This window comes from Volvox carteri (assembly GCF_000143455.1).
Source record: "Volvox carteri f. nagariensis unplaced genomic scaffold VOLCAscaffold_1, whole genome shotgun sequence".
Classification (NCBI taxonomy): Eukaryota; Viridiplantae; Chlorophyta; class Chlorophyceae; order Chlamydomonadales; family Volvocaceae; genus Volvox; species Volvox carteri.
This window is the reverse complement of record NW_003307545.1, coordinates 4,976,890-4,990,930: the sequence shown is the minus strand read 5'-3', so window position 1 is coordinate 4,990,930 and position 14,041 is coordinate 4,976,890. Positions and strand designations below refer to the sequence as shown.

The 14,041-nt window shown below is 56.2% G+C and overlaps 2 protein-coding genes across 2 annotated transcripts in view; one reads left to right on the top strand and one right to left on the bottom strand.

Annotated features, from left to right (window-relative positions):
* The window catches only part of VOLCADRAFT_102878 (uncharacterized protein), a gene marked incomplete at its 3' end in the record, with an annotated part of 36,379 nt that extends 27,659 nt beyond the window's left edge, over positions 1 to 8,720 (bottom strand). The window contains exons 1-12 of the mRNA XM_002945878.1: positions 8,190 to 8,720; positions 7,215 to 7,289; positions 6,677 to 6,805; positions 6,087 to 6,283; positions 5,502 to 5,676; positions 5,029 to 5,292; positions 4,479 to 4,631; positions 4,171 to 4,262; positions 3,319 to 3,392; positions 2,276 to 2,352; positions 786 to 1,161; positions 108 to 352 (exon numbers count right to left, since the gene is read on the bottom strand). Of these exons, the coding sequence (XP_002945924.1) occupies positions 108 to 352; positions 786 to 1,161; positions 2,276 to 2,352; positions 3,319 to 3,392; positions 4,171 to 4,262; positions 4,479 to 4,631; positions 5,029 to 5,292; positions 5,502 to 5,676; positions 6,087 to 6,283; positions 6,677 to 6,805; positions 7,215 to 7,289; positions 8,190 to 8,594 (2,262 nt within the window). The 5' untranslated portion in view covers positions 8,595 to 8,720. The remainder of the gene's footprint in view (positions 1 to 107; positions 353 to 785; positions 1,162 to 2,275; positions 2,353 to 3,318; positions 3,393 to 4,170; positions 4,263 to 4,478; positions 4,632 to 5,028; positions 5,293 to 5,501; positions 5,677 to 6,086; positions 6,284 to 6,676; positions 6,806 to 7,214; positions 7,290 to 8,189) is intronic.
* A 161-nt stretch (positions 8,721 to 8,881) lies between these two features.
* On the top strand, positions 8,882 to 11,875 carry VOLCADRAFT_72563 (uncharacterized protein). The gene is made up of 6 exons (XM_002946234.1): positions 8,882 to 9,086; positions 9,324 to 9,413; positions 9,587 to 9,906; positions 10,344 to 10,446; positions 10,830 to 10,992; positions 11,609 to 11,875. The coding sequence occupies exons 1-6, from the start codon at positions 8,955 to 8,957 to the stop codon at positions 11,842 to 11,844; spliced, it is 1,044 nt and encodes a 347-aa protein (XP_002946280.1). The 5' UTR covers positions 8,882 to 8,954; the 3' UTR covers positions 11,845 to 11,875.
* Positions 11,876 to 14,041: the final 2,166 nt, after the last annotated feature.

The window sequence follows — 14,041 nt, the reverse complement described above, 5'->3', positions numbered from 1 at the left end:
AATACTCCGTCAACGCCGTCGCCCACCCCCTAATCATGAGGCCAAAGCCCCCGCGATACAAACCCGATTCACACCGTTCTGAGGCTCCACCAGCTGATAAGGCCCACCCAGCACACATCCAGAACCGCCTGGACCATGGGGGCCGAGTCCAGCACCCCCCCGCACATAATGAAAGCGGCCTTGGCGGCTAGCATCTTGAGGCGGGGCTGCACGGCGGGTGAGGCCAGGGCGGAACGGGAGACCGGGTTGAGGTCGGCTGATGCCACCGTCAGCCCGGCGGTTACGGCAAGGAAGACGACGGCGGTGAAGATGGCCACACAGAAGTGAAGTAGGTGGGGCATCTCGAAACACACTGATAAAGGGGGGAGGGGGAGATAGGGGGAGTTAAAGGGGGACTGTGTTTATGTAGTTTAAGAAGAAGCTCTCTGGCCGACGTCCCAACCTGAAAATGAAAAATGTGAATGTACGTTTATATGTGTGTGTGTATGTGTGTTACACCACCTTCTGAAGCTGCGTTACCTTCCAAACCTAGGGGCCATTGCGCCCTGAGGGGGGCCCCAAGGGCCGATGCCCCTGCCCGAAAAAGACACAGATCACATGAAAAAACGAATCGCACCGAATGTAAAAAATTATTAAGAAAGCAGCAACCCATGTGGTGATATATTTGGATCCATAATCATACAAAGGCTAATCCAAAACCAGTTTTTACAGCACATATGCGGTAAAAAGAACCTTTAAGCAAATTTTTTTCCAAATTTCCAACCGCAACCACCTCAACCACTTACTGACGCTCTTGAAGTACATGTGGTTCTTGGTCCTCCCCAAGTAATCGCAGTTGGCCGCAAAGACGAAATAGTCGAAGAAAGATGCATAGTAGGTGAAGAAAATAATGTCGTATGCGGCGTGCAGGTACAGCGCTGCCGTACGCAGCCACTTGGACTGCTCTGCTCTTCTCATCGAGTGGGTCAGAAACACAAGGCCCGCAACCGCCACGTACACTATGACCACCATGACGTACAGGACGACAATGTATGTCTTATAGCCGTATAGACGTATAATGGGTGAGCGCCAAAGGCCCCATCGTACGACCTGCCACACGGGGCTGGAGGTGTCGATGACCCAATGTGTGTATTCCGTGTTGAACGCCACAAGGAAGAAGGTCTGAAAGCCCCGGGTGTAAGTGGGGGGAAGGGGGAGGGGAGTACGCGTGTATGTATGTGCAAGTTGCAGGTGCAAGGTAGGTGCGAGGTCACGGGGTGTTTCATTGCTGGGTGTTACATACATGCATACATACATACATACATGAATATACGGCAGGCGGCTGGCAGAGGTTAAGGCCTGACATCTGCTCCCGGAGTGTCCGGATTCAAATCCGCCTGCCGACTCCTCGGGTGTTTGAGGAGTGTTGAATTGGGAGGTGGCCCCCCATCTTATGGACGGTGTAGGACGTGATAATATCAACTTGCGAGCTGACCAGGAACTAAGTTGAGGCGCCTTTGATTCGCTAGATTTGGTTGGATGCAGGTGGTGAGTTGCTGAACCCAACGAATACATTCTGAAATCGGATGGGGTGAACGGATTAGGGTGCCCCTCTCGCAGGGGAGAGCAGGGAACTGCCTCGGGAGAGTGGGGGCCGCTGGTGAAGCTAAACCACCCTGTAACAACATACATACATACATACATCTATAATTGTGTGCATGTGCGTGCGCTGTCCCACTGTCTAATGCCGCCTCCTCCTCCTCCCCCTTCCCCCCCTGATGTTAATGACAGGTCATGAAACCCAAAGGGCTGTAGCAACGTCCTATCTTGGCAACGGGGTCGTCACTTCACTCAGCGAGCCAAATATAACTTGTGGGGCCTCGTGGGGCGATTCGCGGATTCGTGGATTAGATCCCATTTAAGGGCTCTATTTCCGATCATTGCTCATGTGCTGCATCCATTCCTCCATGTCACTGTACCAAATCCCAGACCCGCCCGCATGCGGGTTGTACGCCCACATCCACTGGCTACCCCCCCCCCGGCCCCCCCATACACACACACACACACACACACACACACACACACACACACACACACAACCAGCCAACCTCATCCCCATACTCGGTACGCGCACAACCCCCAACAAATATATTTTACACGCACACACATTCTTCCCCATCAAGGCGCGCCTCTCATTGCTTACATGTCGTAGCTCCTACAAAACACACATACATACATACATGCATACACACATGCATACGCATTCTTCCTTAGACCTGTTCCACCCGTGACCCACCAGGAACTCCAGCGCCACTTTTAAGACGGCGAACTTCCAGCCGCTCAGAGCCGAGGAACGCACCAGCGTGTACATGCCTGGGGGAGGAGGAGGAGAAGAGAACGAAATGGAAGAGGAGAGGCGGCGGGCAACTGGGAACAGGACCCTGGGCGTGTGTGTCGTGACTCGGAGTGGAAAAGTGGAGAGCCAAGAGTTGATGGGAATTGGGAATTGGGATTTGGGAATTGGGATTTGGGCAGGACGCAAAGTCAGGGATAACAAGTGCCAACGTCCTATCGTGGAAAGCAAAGGTTGGGGAGGCGAAGATGATTTGGAGCAGAAGAGGTGTGTGGGTTTCTCCGTATGTTGGGTTCTGTGAGGTCTTGAGTTTCGTGACAGACGTGTGTGACCGATGAGCGAATCGAGGAAGTGGTGGGCATCTATACCATGCCGCGCCAAGACCCACATCTAAGTTTATTCCTTGCGCGCCAGCGTCACTGTCAGCGCCTGATCAGGCTCCGGCCTTTCCGTCTTTCTACGTTTTGTCGTCCTAGCTAGCTCCTCCTAGCTCCCATCGAGCTGGCAGTGAGTTGCACCCCAGCCGCTGCCAAGACTTGCCGAACCCCCGGGGGTCCCTCACGGTGGCCGCGGGCGCAGTCCGAAAGTGAACAGAAAATGCGCAATTGAGCAGCTAGTAGGATTATTCATTAGTAAGCAGTAGCAAGCCCGGAACCTCGACACGCCTAGACAGGCACAGCGAATAAGCGGAGTAGCATGGATATAGTAGTTTATTTAACTTCAAACTGAATTTGTTGCGCATGTGAGCCAACGCAGATCGCACACAAGGACTCGCCGCTACCGAGTGTGTGTAATCAATGTGTAGTTTCAGTTTAAAGCAAGAGCGAATCCGTTTAAACAATGTGTCTATGTGCCCGATAACATAAAAATGTAATGGTTTAGTGACATTTGGAAAGCAGCTGACAGTACGCCGTCTACCTGACTATGCGAGGCAACCGACGCGAACGCATTGAATCCAATCAGTGAATCCAAGCACGCACGCTTACATGAAAATATACCGTCTTCAATTGTGCGTTTCTGCTCCAGTAAGTCCTCTTCATCCTCTTCATCCGCTGTTCCTCTGCGCCAGTTAGCACACACACGGCTAATTCGCACTTGTTTTTTGCTTAACATTCACTTAAATTAACTGTCAAAAAGGAGGCATACCTCTTTTTCATTAAGAACTTTGAGTCTTCCCGCTGGCTAGACGTTTCGCTCCCCGTCGCGCCACTCCGCTGGCTCCCCGTTCCATCGTCTTCCCGATCCATCTCTTTCATGAATGCAGATTTAACGCCGCAAGTGGGGCATTTCCATTAGCAGATAGTTGTCGTGTTTCGACTCGGATGTGAGCGTGCTATCCCGATTCGCGGCATTACTGAACCACGTGCATCTTCAAATTCTTGTTTCTTTTGCCTCGGGTGCAACGGTGTGCATCATCTCCACCGTTATTGCGGCGGGTTCTTGTCGACATTTCGGAGGGTTTTGTGGCAATTGGTGTCCATACAGAATATTCATTTCAAAATAATGGATACTTATATTCGCTCATAAAAGCAAGGCTTAGAGGGCTTCAGGCCCAGTTGTTCACAAACCGATCGGCGCAGACCTAACGGTTACGGCATCGATACGGCATACCGTAACCCTTTGCTCCCCTTACAGCAACATCCATAATGCGCCGCATACAGCAAAAAGCTTGCTAATCACCCAGCGAGCTTATAACACCGGACAACGCGCTCAACGCCAATGCTGCGTGAAGTGTTTCAGGAACGCTTCCTTTCTATTCCTTTCCCTGATCCTGCATTCCAAATATAATTTACGTCCAATAGAAATCACATACAAAGGTTGCGAATGATAGTTCTTACGCCCGCACAATTGCCTGAGCTGTGATCTTGGGTGCCTCCTGTTCCACTTGCGTTAGCTCCGAAACGACGCTATTCAACCATTCAAACATCACCTGCAACAAAACGAAAGCCACATGCGTCACTGGAGGCAGCCGTTGCGCACGTGCTAATCGTCCAACGGTCGTTGCAACGATGCAACCAACGCGTCTAGAGGTCAAACGGCTAACCAAAAGATTCAACCATCAAATTTAATATTTCAACTTATTTTATTAATATGAAAGATTTATAGGACCCCAGCGAGGGGCAACGAACCCGCAAAAAACGCTCACCTTGTCGGTCCATGGCGCTCCAAAAGGTGCGCCCGGCCCGGCAACCCAGCCCAAATGGCCGCCTGTCAACGTCGTCACCAGCGTACAATTGGGATTCTGGCGGAGCGCCTCAAACGGTGTCGCCTCCTTGGGAGCAATGGGGTCATCCAATGCCTGGACCAAAGGCCATACATAGAGCGGAGAAACGCAACCAAGCGTCATAAAACGATCAAACGAAGAAGACGGAGATATCCGAACCAAACCAACCCCACTTCCATGCTCTCCCACCTGAACCCTAGGCGCCAATCCCCTCCCTCACGCCGCAGACACTGGCCACAACCCAACCCGCGCCAATCCCTCAGCCCACCCGAATTAACATTACCAGACCAAGCAAGCGCCTTTCCACCCCTCCTCAGCCTTCCCAGCACATCGGCAGTTGCTTGTTCGACTTTTTCCCAAGTTCCCCAACCCCAACCCCGCCCTCACAACTTTTCCCCAAGTTCACCACCCCCCTCCAGCGCCCTCCACACAACCCTCACGCACACCCCAAAACACCTTTTTTTATGAGTACCTGAATGCACAATGTCGGTATGGTGATGTACGGCACCGACAAGGACGAGCTCGACCCCGCGTAGTACTCGTCCACGCTGCGCCAGCCGAAGCTGTGGATGGTGATACAGTCGTCGAAGTGGCGGATGGTGGCGCCGGCGGACACATCGTCCGGGCGGAAGGGCGGCGGCACACCCGTCCACAACAGCGCGTGCTTGGCGAATATGCGCTGCAGGGACTTGGCCAGATTGAGGTCGTATATCCGGCTGAAGCCGCGAGTGAGGCCCTGTGATCGGGAGCGGGAAGAGGAGGGGAGGGGGGAAAACCAATTTAGTGCTCCCATGAAGGGGGGGAGAGACGGAAGAAGCGAGTGTACGGGGTGTGTACGGGGAAGGGTGTACGGGGCCAACTTCGGTCTGGCACCCCCCTGGCACCCCACCCCTCTCTCATCCCCCCTCCCCCTCCCCCTTCACCCTCATCCCCCCTGACCCTCACTTGGTTGCTGATCGTGAGGTTGAAGGGGTTGCACATGGACACCGCCGCCCGCAGCGGTGTGGCCGCCCCCTCCTCCCCCAGGTACCGCAGCAGGATGTTGGCGCCCAGGGACCAGCCGGCGGCCAGTAGGGCCCGGGAGGCGGGGTAGCGGCGGGAGACGTGGGCAATCACGGCGCTGGAGGCGGGGACGAGGGGGCGGAAGACGGAGGGGGGACAGGGGTCTAAAGGGGGAGAGGGGAGGGATGAGGTGGCCGATAGGCAGGCATACATACAGACAAACAGACAGACAGAGACGTGCACAGACAGAAAGTGCAGGATGTGAGCAGTAAGTGGTGAGTGAGATGAGCAGGTGTTCAACAACAACCGACCGGATGTCTGCAGGTGGCACAACCAACCAAATGTACGCATGTTCTGCTCAACAAAACACACACACACACACTCTCTCCCCTCTCTCTCCTCTCCCTCACTAGGGAGGTCTGCGGGGTTTGCCAAAACCTCTACATGCCCCACCACCATTATTGCTGGTTATGTGTTTGTGTGGCGGCCCCCCCTCCAACTCCCCGCCCACCCACCCCCCAGCCCCACCGCGTATCCCCGGTGAAGCTGGCGCTGTAGAACTGTGGTGTGAGTACGGGACTGTCTGCCGTACCCCGGCTGTTGAATACCACCGCTCTAATACCCGCCTGACGGGCACTGCTCATGGCATGCAGGATGTAGCTGTCCCCGCTCCCCCCCGTCAAACCCGGCAGTAGCACCAGGACGGGGGCGTCCTCGGGGAGAAGCTTTTGGGGGGGGGAGGGGAAAGAGGGGAATGGGGGGGAGGATGGGTAGGGGGTAGGGAGAGGAGGGACGACGGGGCGGAGTAAGGGGGGAGGTGATTGAACCCGAGAAGCCTGGGAAGGAGAGAGGGAGAGAGGGAATGTGTGCGTTTGTGTGCATGTGTTTTATCCTTTTGATGTTTGAGTATGGTATCGGAGAAATACATCTCTCTAAAGATGTATAGATGTATGCAAACATGTTTCGTGGGGGGGGGGGAGGGGGGACAACACGAATTCTGGAAACACACGCACACGCACACGCACTCACAGACATCATATAGCTGTCGCCACCCCCCCTTCCCCCCTGGACCGCCCAAAACCCTCTTTTACCCCCCCCCCCGGCCCCCAGACACACACCTGCGCCCCCTCCTGCACATACTCCCAGTCCAGGGCCACACAGCCCCCATCCGCCGTCCGGAGGATCTCCCTCCGCAACCGCAGAGGGGGCTTGGTGCGGGTCTTGGCGGCCAGGATTGTCTCAATGTGCTGCAGGGAGGGGGGTTGAGGGGGTGGAGAGAGGGAACGCAGACGGCGGTGGAGCCGTCACGTGTGCGCCTCTGTGTGTGTGTGTGTGTGTGTGTGTGTGTGTATGTGTGTGTGTGTGTGTGTGTGCGGGGGGGCCCCCCAGGGCAGTGAGGCCCCAACCCCCTCCCCCCACCCCTTCCCCCACCCCGGCCCCCCCAAACACAGAAAACCTAATCCAGCCCCACATCAACCTCCGGAGGTGTGAGTGAGCGAGGACGTGGACTCCTCACCCCCAAAACCCCCCACCCCCCCACCCCATTTCCCCCTCCCCCCGATAGAGAGCCGCAACACACACACACACACACACACACGGGGGGTGGGAGTCCTCGGGGTCTTGACTCAACTTCTACTGCTCAGCCCGGCCCCTCACCGGATTAGTCATAAACGGCAACGGCGCGTACGGCAGCTTAAGGCTGGGGCAGGCGCTCAATACACGCTGATTGAACTGGGGCGGGGCCGCGGAGGGGGGGGGTGCGGGAGAGCAAGGGCGGGAAAGATGAGTCTGGGTGGTGATGTTGATGTTGAAGTTGATGGTGTGGTGGCGTCAGCACACAAACACATGCCGTACTAGTACGGAACGGAGGATGAATGATTTTGCAGGTGTGGGCGTTACGAGCACAGCGAGGAGCCCCCTTCCCCCTCCCCCTCCCAATGCCCTGCCCCTCCCAGTCAGGTCAGCTAATATTCCTAACTAACGTCTTAACGACATCGGTCGAAGGCCTGATACCGTATCCTTGTCTCCTCCTGGACAGACAATGTCGCCTCCAGGAGGCCCATCTGTGGTGTATCTGCATCAATCGCCCGTGGTTCATCTTAAACCCCCTCCCTGCAGCTCATTGGGGCGTCATTGCACCCCCTCGACACCCCCACCCCACCACACCCCACCGACACCAACACCGACACCACCACCACCGCCACCCCACCACCGACACCATCACCCCACCAGGCGCCGCAAAGGACCCCCAAAGGCGACCCTGGAGGGTCCCGGCTGCATCCCGAGCGTCGCCGCCTAGGGCCCCCCTCCCCCTCCTCCTCCCCCCTCCTCCTCCCCCCTCCTCCTTCCCCCTCCTCCTCCCCCCTCCCCCAGCAATTATTTTCTCCGACTGTGTGTGCTCCGATCTGATCGTCCAAACGGCAGCAACTGCTACTACTGCTGCTACTACTGCTGCTGCTACTGCTGCTACTACTGCTGCTACTACTGCTGCTACTACTGCTGCTACTACTGCTCGTGCTGCTGCTGCCACAAGTGAAGGTGGGGCCTTTTGCCGCCTCAATGCGGCAGAAGGGACTCAGCTAGCCGCCCAGGTCCGAGAGCCCGTGTGGGTTTGGTCATGCCGTACCGTACCTCCGTGGGCGTGTACTGCAGGCCGGGTTTCTGAGTTTTCCGCTTGGCGTCCAGCCAGGCCACGGCGCCCAGTACTCCTGTGCCGAAAGCGACCGCGGCGGCCACAAGCTTTGCTATCGCCATTGCCTGGGCCAGGTCTGGGCCTAGTGTAGCAGCTAACGCTGACGCCATGCCGGCCTGGGGAACCAGCACCGGCGATGACTGCCGCCTCCGTGGCGCAACCAGAGGTGCTTTGACAGTCGAGGTCACGATTAGTCGGCAAGCGTGATCACGGGCGCCAGCGACTGCAGCCCTGGGCAGCGGCGCGATGAAGGCAATGCAATCACTCCGTGCGAGCGCGTTGGGGCGGCAGAGAGTTGATCCTTTGGAGGCGAAAGCTGGCGCGGCAAACATGCTACGGGCCATGCCCTTAAGCCCTGACGTTGCGCTCTATGCGACTTGTGACGCACCCGGGCGTTTACACGCCAAATCGCACGTTCAAAGCACGTATTAGATTAATTAAATGTGTAAAATATATAATAGATATGCGCGGTCAGATGCAGGCTTTCATACTGGGTTTGGCATTTGGATACGGTTGGTAATTCCGGTCTCCATGTTTCGGTACGTTTTCCGTGCCACGAAATAACCCTCACCAAGGAAACATATTGCCAATCTCCGATTGGGAACAGCGACTGTCAACTACCTAACGCCAAACCACAAGTTGATTAGTGAAGCGAGACGCATAGCTTCCAGCTTTCACCCTGCTCTGCCGCGGAGAATATCATCATGATGGAAAAATGTATCATTGACAGAAAAGCTATGAAAGGGAGCCTTTGCCCGGCAGGGCGCTTTCAAGGGGTCGTTTCGGGCCGGAGACGCGCTGTCCGTGTCTTTGCGGCGTCGAACATAATGAAACTGGTGAGCAGAACACCTAGAAAAACATATTGAAGTCGCTCCCATAGATTCTGTCAATCCAACTCCTCAGCCGGATGCCATCGTTTCCCATGGTATGACGAGTTGACGACCCTAACTTGCCAGGCTCGGTCCAGCATGGAACACGTCAGCTACCAATCCATTCCACTTCATCCTCTCCTTATTCACCACCTCAAACCTCAAACCTTGTCATCTCCTCCTTCATGTCGTTGGCTCCGACAGGACACAGGCGCCTGGGTGGTGGCTCCGCGCTACCGCTCCAAAGGCATAGTGCATTTCTTAGGGGGAGCCTTTGCAGGCGCCGCGCCGCAGGTTCGTCTGTACGTCTGTCCGTCGCTTGTGTGGCCATGAGTTGGCCACGAGGCGGAATGCATGTAGCGTGAAGTGTTTTTCTCGCAGCGGCAATCCTTGCAGACTCCCCTCTTCCCCCTCCACCCCCTCCTCCCGCAACATATACACATACACACAAACGCACGCACGCACAGGTAGTTTACAGCCTCATCTTGGACTCGATCGCCGCCGCCGGCTACACTGCCATCGCCACGCCGTACGCTGTCACATTCCGTCACGACGAGTGTGCGCGGCGCGTGAGACGCCAATTCGAAGACTCGCTATCGGAACTCCGCAGCAGCAACAGCAGTAGCAGCAGCAGTAGCAGCATTGGCTTAGCTGGCAGTGACGTGGCCCCACTGGACGTCCCGTTGTTCGGAGTGGGTCATTCCAACGGCTCACTCCTGCACATGCTGATCGGGAGCTACTTCCCCGGGGCCGCGAACTCCAACATCATAATGTCGTACAACAACAAGTGAGGTGGAGAAAAGGGGGGCTGTGGGATGTGTATGGGGCGCCCTCTCTCTCTCTCTCTCTCACAAAAAGAACATAACACCCTGATTTTCGACATCACCTCATCCTAAGTCCACTTCTGCGGCTCAGCATGATACGCAGAGAGGCGCGTGCACAAACATATGTGTACGCATACACATATTTACATATATACAACACAGCACAACACAACACAACATAACCTGCACTACGGCACCTGGCTTTACATGGTCATAATAATCATACGCACACACATGCTCATAGGGCCCAATGTGAGAGTGTGATTCTCCCGTACTGGCCCGTACTTGCCCCAAACCCACACCCCTCACCTCCCCCCGCACCTCTCCCTCTCTTCTCCCCCCCCCCCACACACACACATACGCACAAACCACCATCCCCTCAACCTCGACCACTTGACAGGCAAGTCAAGGACGCCATTCCCGTACCTGGCCTCATGGACAATCTCCCTGGAGCGCTGAGGGCGGCCCGGGCAGCCGCTCCCCCCCTTCCTGATCTCACTGCCGTACCGGTCCTGGGTTCCCTGCCCGGCCTCCTCCCCCCCCAGCCCCCCTCGGGCGGCGACCTGCTTCGCGGATTGGTCTCCCTCCTCCCCCCCGAGCTGGGGTTGGACAGGGCGGGACAGCTCTCCGGCGCGGGGTTGCTGTTGGACCAGATACCCGCTGTGTTTGGGGAGGTGAGGAGGAAGGGGAGGGGGGAAGTTAAAACCCTAAGTCTCAGGACGGCCAAACCGCTAGTACGACCCGTCCACTGCCATAAGGGAATCTGAAATTGAAATAATTGCCCTTCCCCTTCCACCCCCCTTGGGTTTACTATACATGTTCCTAAATACCTGCATTCACGTACATACACCTACACGCACATGCACATGCACATGCACACATACAGGTTGACGGCGGCGCCACGGACTTCCAGCCTTCCCCCGCGGAGAGTCGTACACTCATCTCCCGCCAGTACGGCACCGCCGCCACACTGCTCGTTCGGTTCGCAGACGACTCCATTGACGAGAGCGCCGAAATCGCTGCGCTGCTGCAACCGCGACTGGCTGGTGGTGGGTGGTGGTGGGGGGGCCGGGTTTTAGGAGGGGGGGGAGGGACGCCCGGAGGGCTTGGGCGGTCCGTTGGTTTGGGGGGCTGGGTGGGCTGGCAGCCTCGTTCCGGTGTTGTATCACCGCACCGGTCGATTTGGCTGGGAGGCTGGGAGGTTGGGAGGGAGAGACATCACCTATTGTGTGTGTGTGTGGGGGGGGGGGATGCGGACAGAGCTGTGTCACTCGGTCATTAGGTGATTGGAGTGACGCCGCCACCGCTGGGTGATAGCGCGATCAGCTCTCACCACCAGCTTGTTTCTGACGCTGTGTGTTGATGCCATCTGGGTGAGGGAGGCTGGCGGAGGGCGGAATGAAGGGCGAAGAAGAGGGTTTATGTAAGAGCGGGTTTTGGTGTGTGTGTGTGGGGGGGGGAGAGAGCCCTACTGAACCCCCTGCCGTCAGCAGCCGCCCCCCGGGTGAACAGACTCCTCCGCACATGTACGCATCCTTGTCGTGTAGTGACACACTCACCCTCGCCTTTCCCACCCCCACCCCCCGTTGTCGGCCCCTTCCGCCATCTACGCCTTTACACACCTCTCCACCCCCTTCCTGGACCCCACCCCCACGCCCCCCCCAGGTGTCACCCTGCTAACCCTGCCAGGCAACCACCTCACCCCGTGTGGGGGCGAGCTGCCAGTACCCCTGACATCAACATCAGCTGGCGGTGGTGGTGGTGGTGGTGGTGGCGGTGGTCAGTCCATATTCACACCGGCAGAGGTGGTGGTGCAGGCGTTGAAGGAGCAACAGCAGGCGGATATTCAGAGGTTGTGTAGGCAGATTGTGGGATGGATGGATGCCATCGCTACGCGATGATGGTGGGTGAAAGTGATGAAGTGGTGGTGGTGGTGGTGGTGAGGAGGAGGAGGAGGAGGAGGGGGTAGATGGGCATGGATGTCCTGCATGTATGTCCTGCAGCCGGCTGTGCACGGGAGCCAGGAGTAGATGGATCCAGATACACACACACACACATACATCAGAATATGTACATATATGCTCTTTCCCAATGCGATGATGATGATGATGATGATGCAACACGTCGATATATCTGTTGTACAGGTCGAGAGGTGCGTTGTAGCAGCTATACGAGATGTATGTCTTGGCTCTTAGGCTTTTAACTAACCTCCCCCTAGGTGGGCTTTTAGGCGCAGCGGCCCCTGACGAAGAAAGCCGATACCAACCGCCAATCATCGAGGCCGTCATAAAGCATCATAGCTAGCGCAGTGATGACTCTCTCTCTCTCTCTCTCTCGTGGGCTCTCGGTATTGGCCACACAGCTGCTGGTGGTGGTGGGTGGGGGGGGTGGAATCGCCTGTAGCTATACGGGTGTTGTGGGTTTAAAGCGTTGGGGGGGCGGGCCTCCAATCTGCTGTTGAGTGGGTGATCGGGTGGCGGCGCACAAGGAGCACGAGCGAGTACAGGACTGTGAGCTTTTTGGGGTGACTACTGTCGATCAGTCTTCCCCGTCAATAGTCGACAGACAGCAACGGGGCGGGCGCCGCTACCCCGCTATATGGCGTATTAATGCGCCACCATACGTGCGAGGGCCCGGTACGGAATTCTTCGTCATCCAACAAGCACACCACCACCAACAACAACAACAACAACACCTTCCAGTGCCCTGGGCCGTTTCTCCCCCCGCCGTCGTGGCCGGGTTACCCGAACGGCCCCCCTGCGCGGTTCAGACAAAGTTACAAGTTACAAGTTCCGCACACAAGTGCGGGTGTGTCCGTAAAAGCCGGGGGAGGGGCCCATGGACGTTGTATTGGTATTGATGCGGGTACGCGGGAGGTCATGCGGGTACGCGGGAGGTCATGCGGGTACGCGGGAGGTCATGCGGGTACGCGGGAGGTCATGCGGGTACGCGGGAGGTCATGCGGGTACGCGGGAGGTCATGCGGGTACGCGGGAGGTCATGCGGGTACGCGGGAGACAAAGTCCGTGCGGGGCACACACCTGCGGAACTCTCTTGGCCTCTCGCACGACCGACCTTGCTCTCTGTTGTCTAGGTATTGGAGCGAGTGTAGGGAAATCACTATTTCGCCATCGGGGAGCATTATCAAATTTAAAAATATCTTACATGCATGCATGTACGGATGTTTGTGGGTTATAGCCATGTTGCGCATATAATTAGTTCGATCAACAATTTTTTTTGATCGATGCAATGGACAGTGTGCGTAGAAAGCCATTTGCGCCTCGAAAAGACAACACAGACGAAGACATAAAACACAGTCAGCGCGCACTCCGAGCACCATCAGCCTATGCAGCCGCAATAGCCATCAAATCCTCATCACCATCACCATCCATCCATCATCATCATCATCATTATCATCACCATCATCATCATCACCATCATCATCACCATCATCATCACCATCATCATCACCATCATCATCATCATCATCATTCATGCAAATGAACAAAGCCATCCAGGCAAAATCCCTCCATTCGCCACCAAGCCAACCACCACCACCACCCAGATCACCACCAAGCCAACCAACCCATTAACCGACTTAGTAACCGACTAACCAAGAAATGTGCATCCCAACGTCCTTGTCCACCTGCTGCGCTGTACACTTGCCAGCCTCCGCCGCCGCCGCCGCCTCATCATCAACATCATCATCGTAGCCCTTTTTTACACACATTCATAAAGACATATAAGACATATATTTATACACACAAAGACATATAAGACATATATATATTTACACATATATATGTATATAGTTCACTTGCATATAGCTCACCTAGCAGCCTGCCATATATATAGTTCACCGCATGCCCCATGTCGCCGCACAACCGCTCCACCCGCCATCACCAAGACGAACACCGTCACACAGCCCCTGCCGGAGAACCCCCTTCTAGCTTGAAGGCCCTCATGTAGCTCTGTATGTGTATATATATGTGTATGCATGTATGTATATCCCACATCGGTGGCTGCGGCTTCCTCTGTCGGCCCCTTTCCTCCCGTGCCAGCAACCCCAGCCCAGCCCCCCACGGCACGCAGCCCCCCC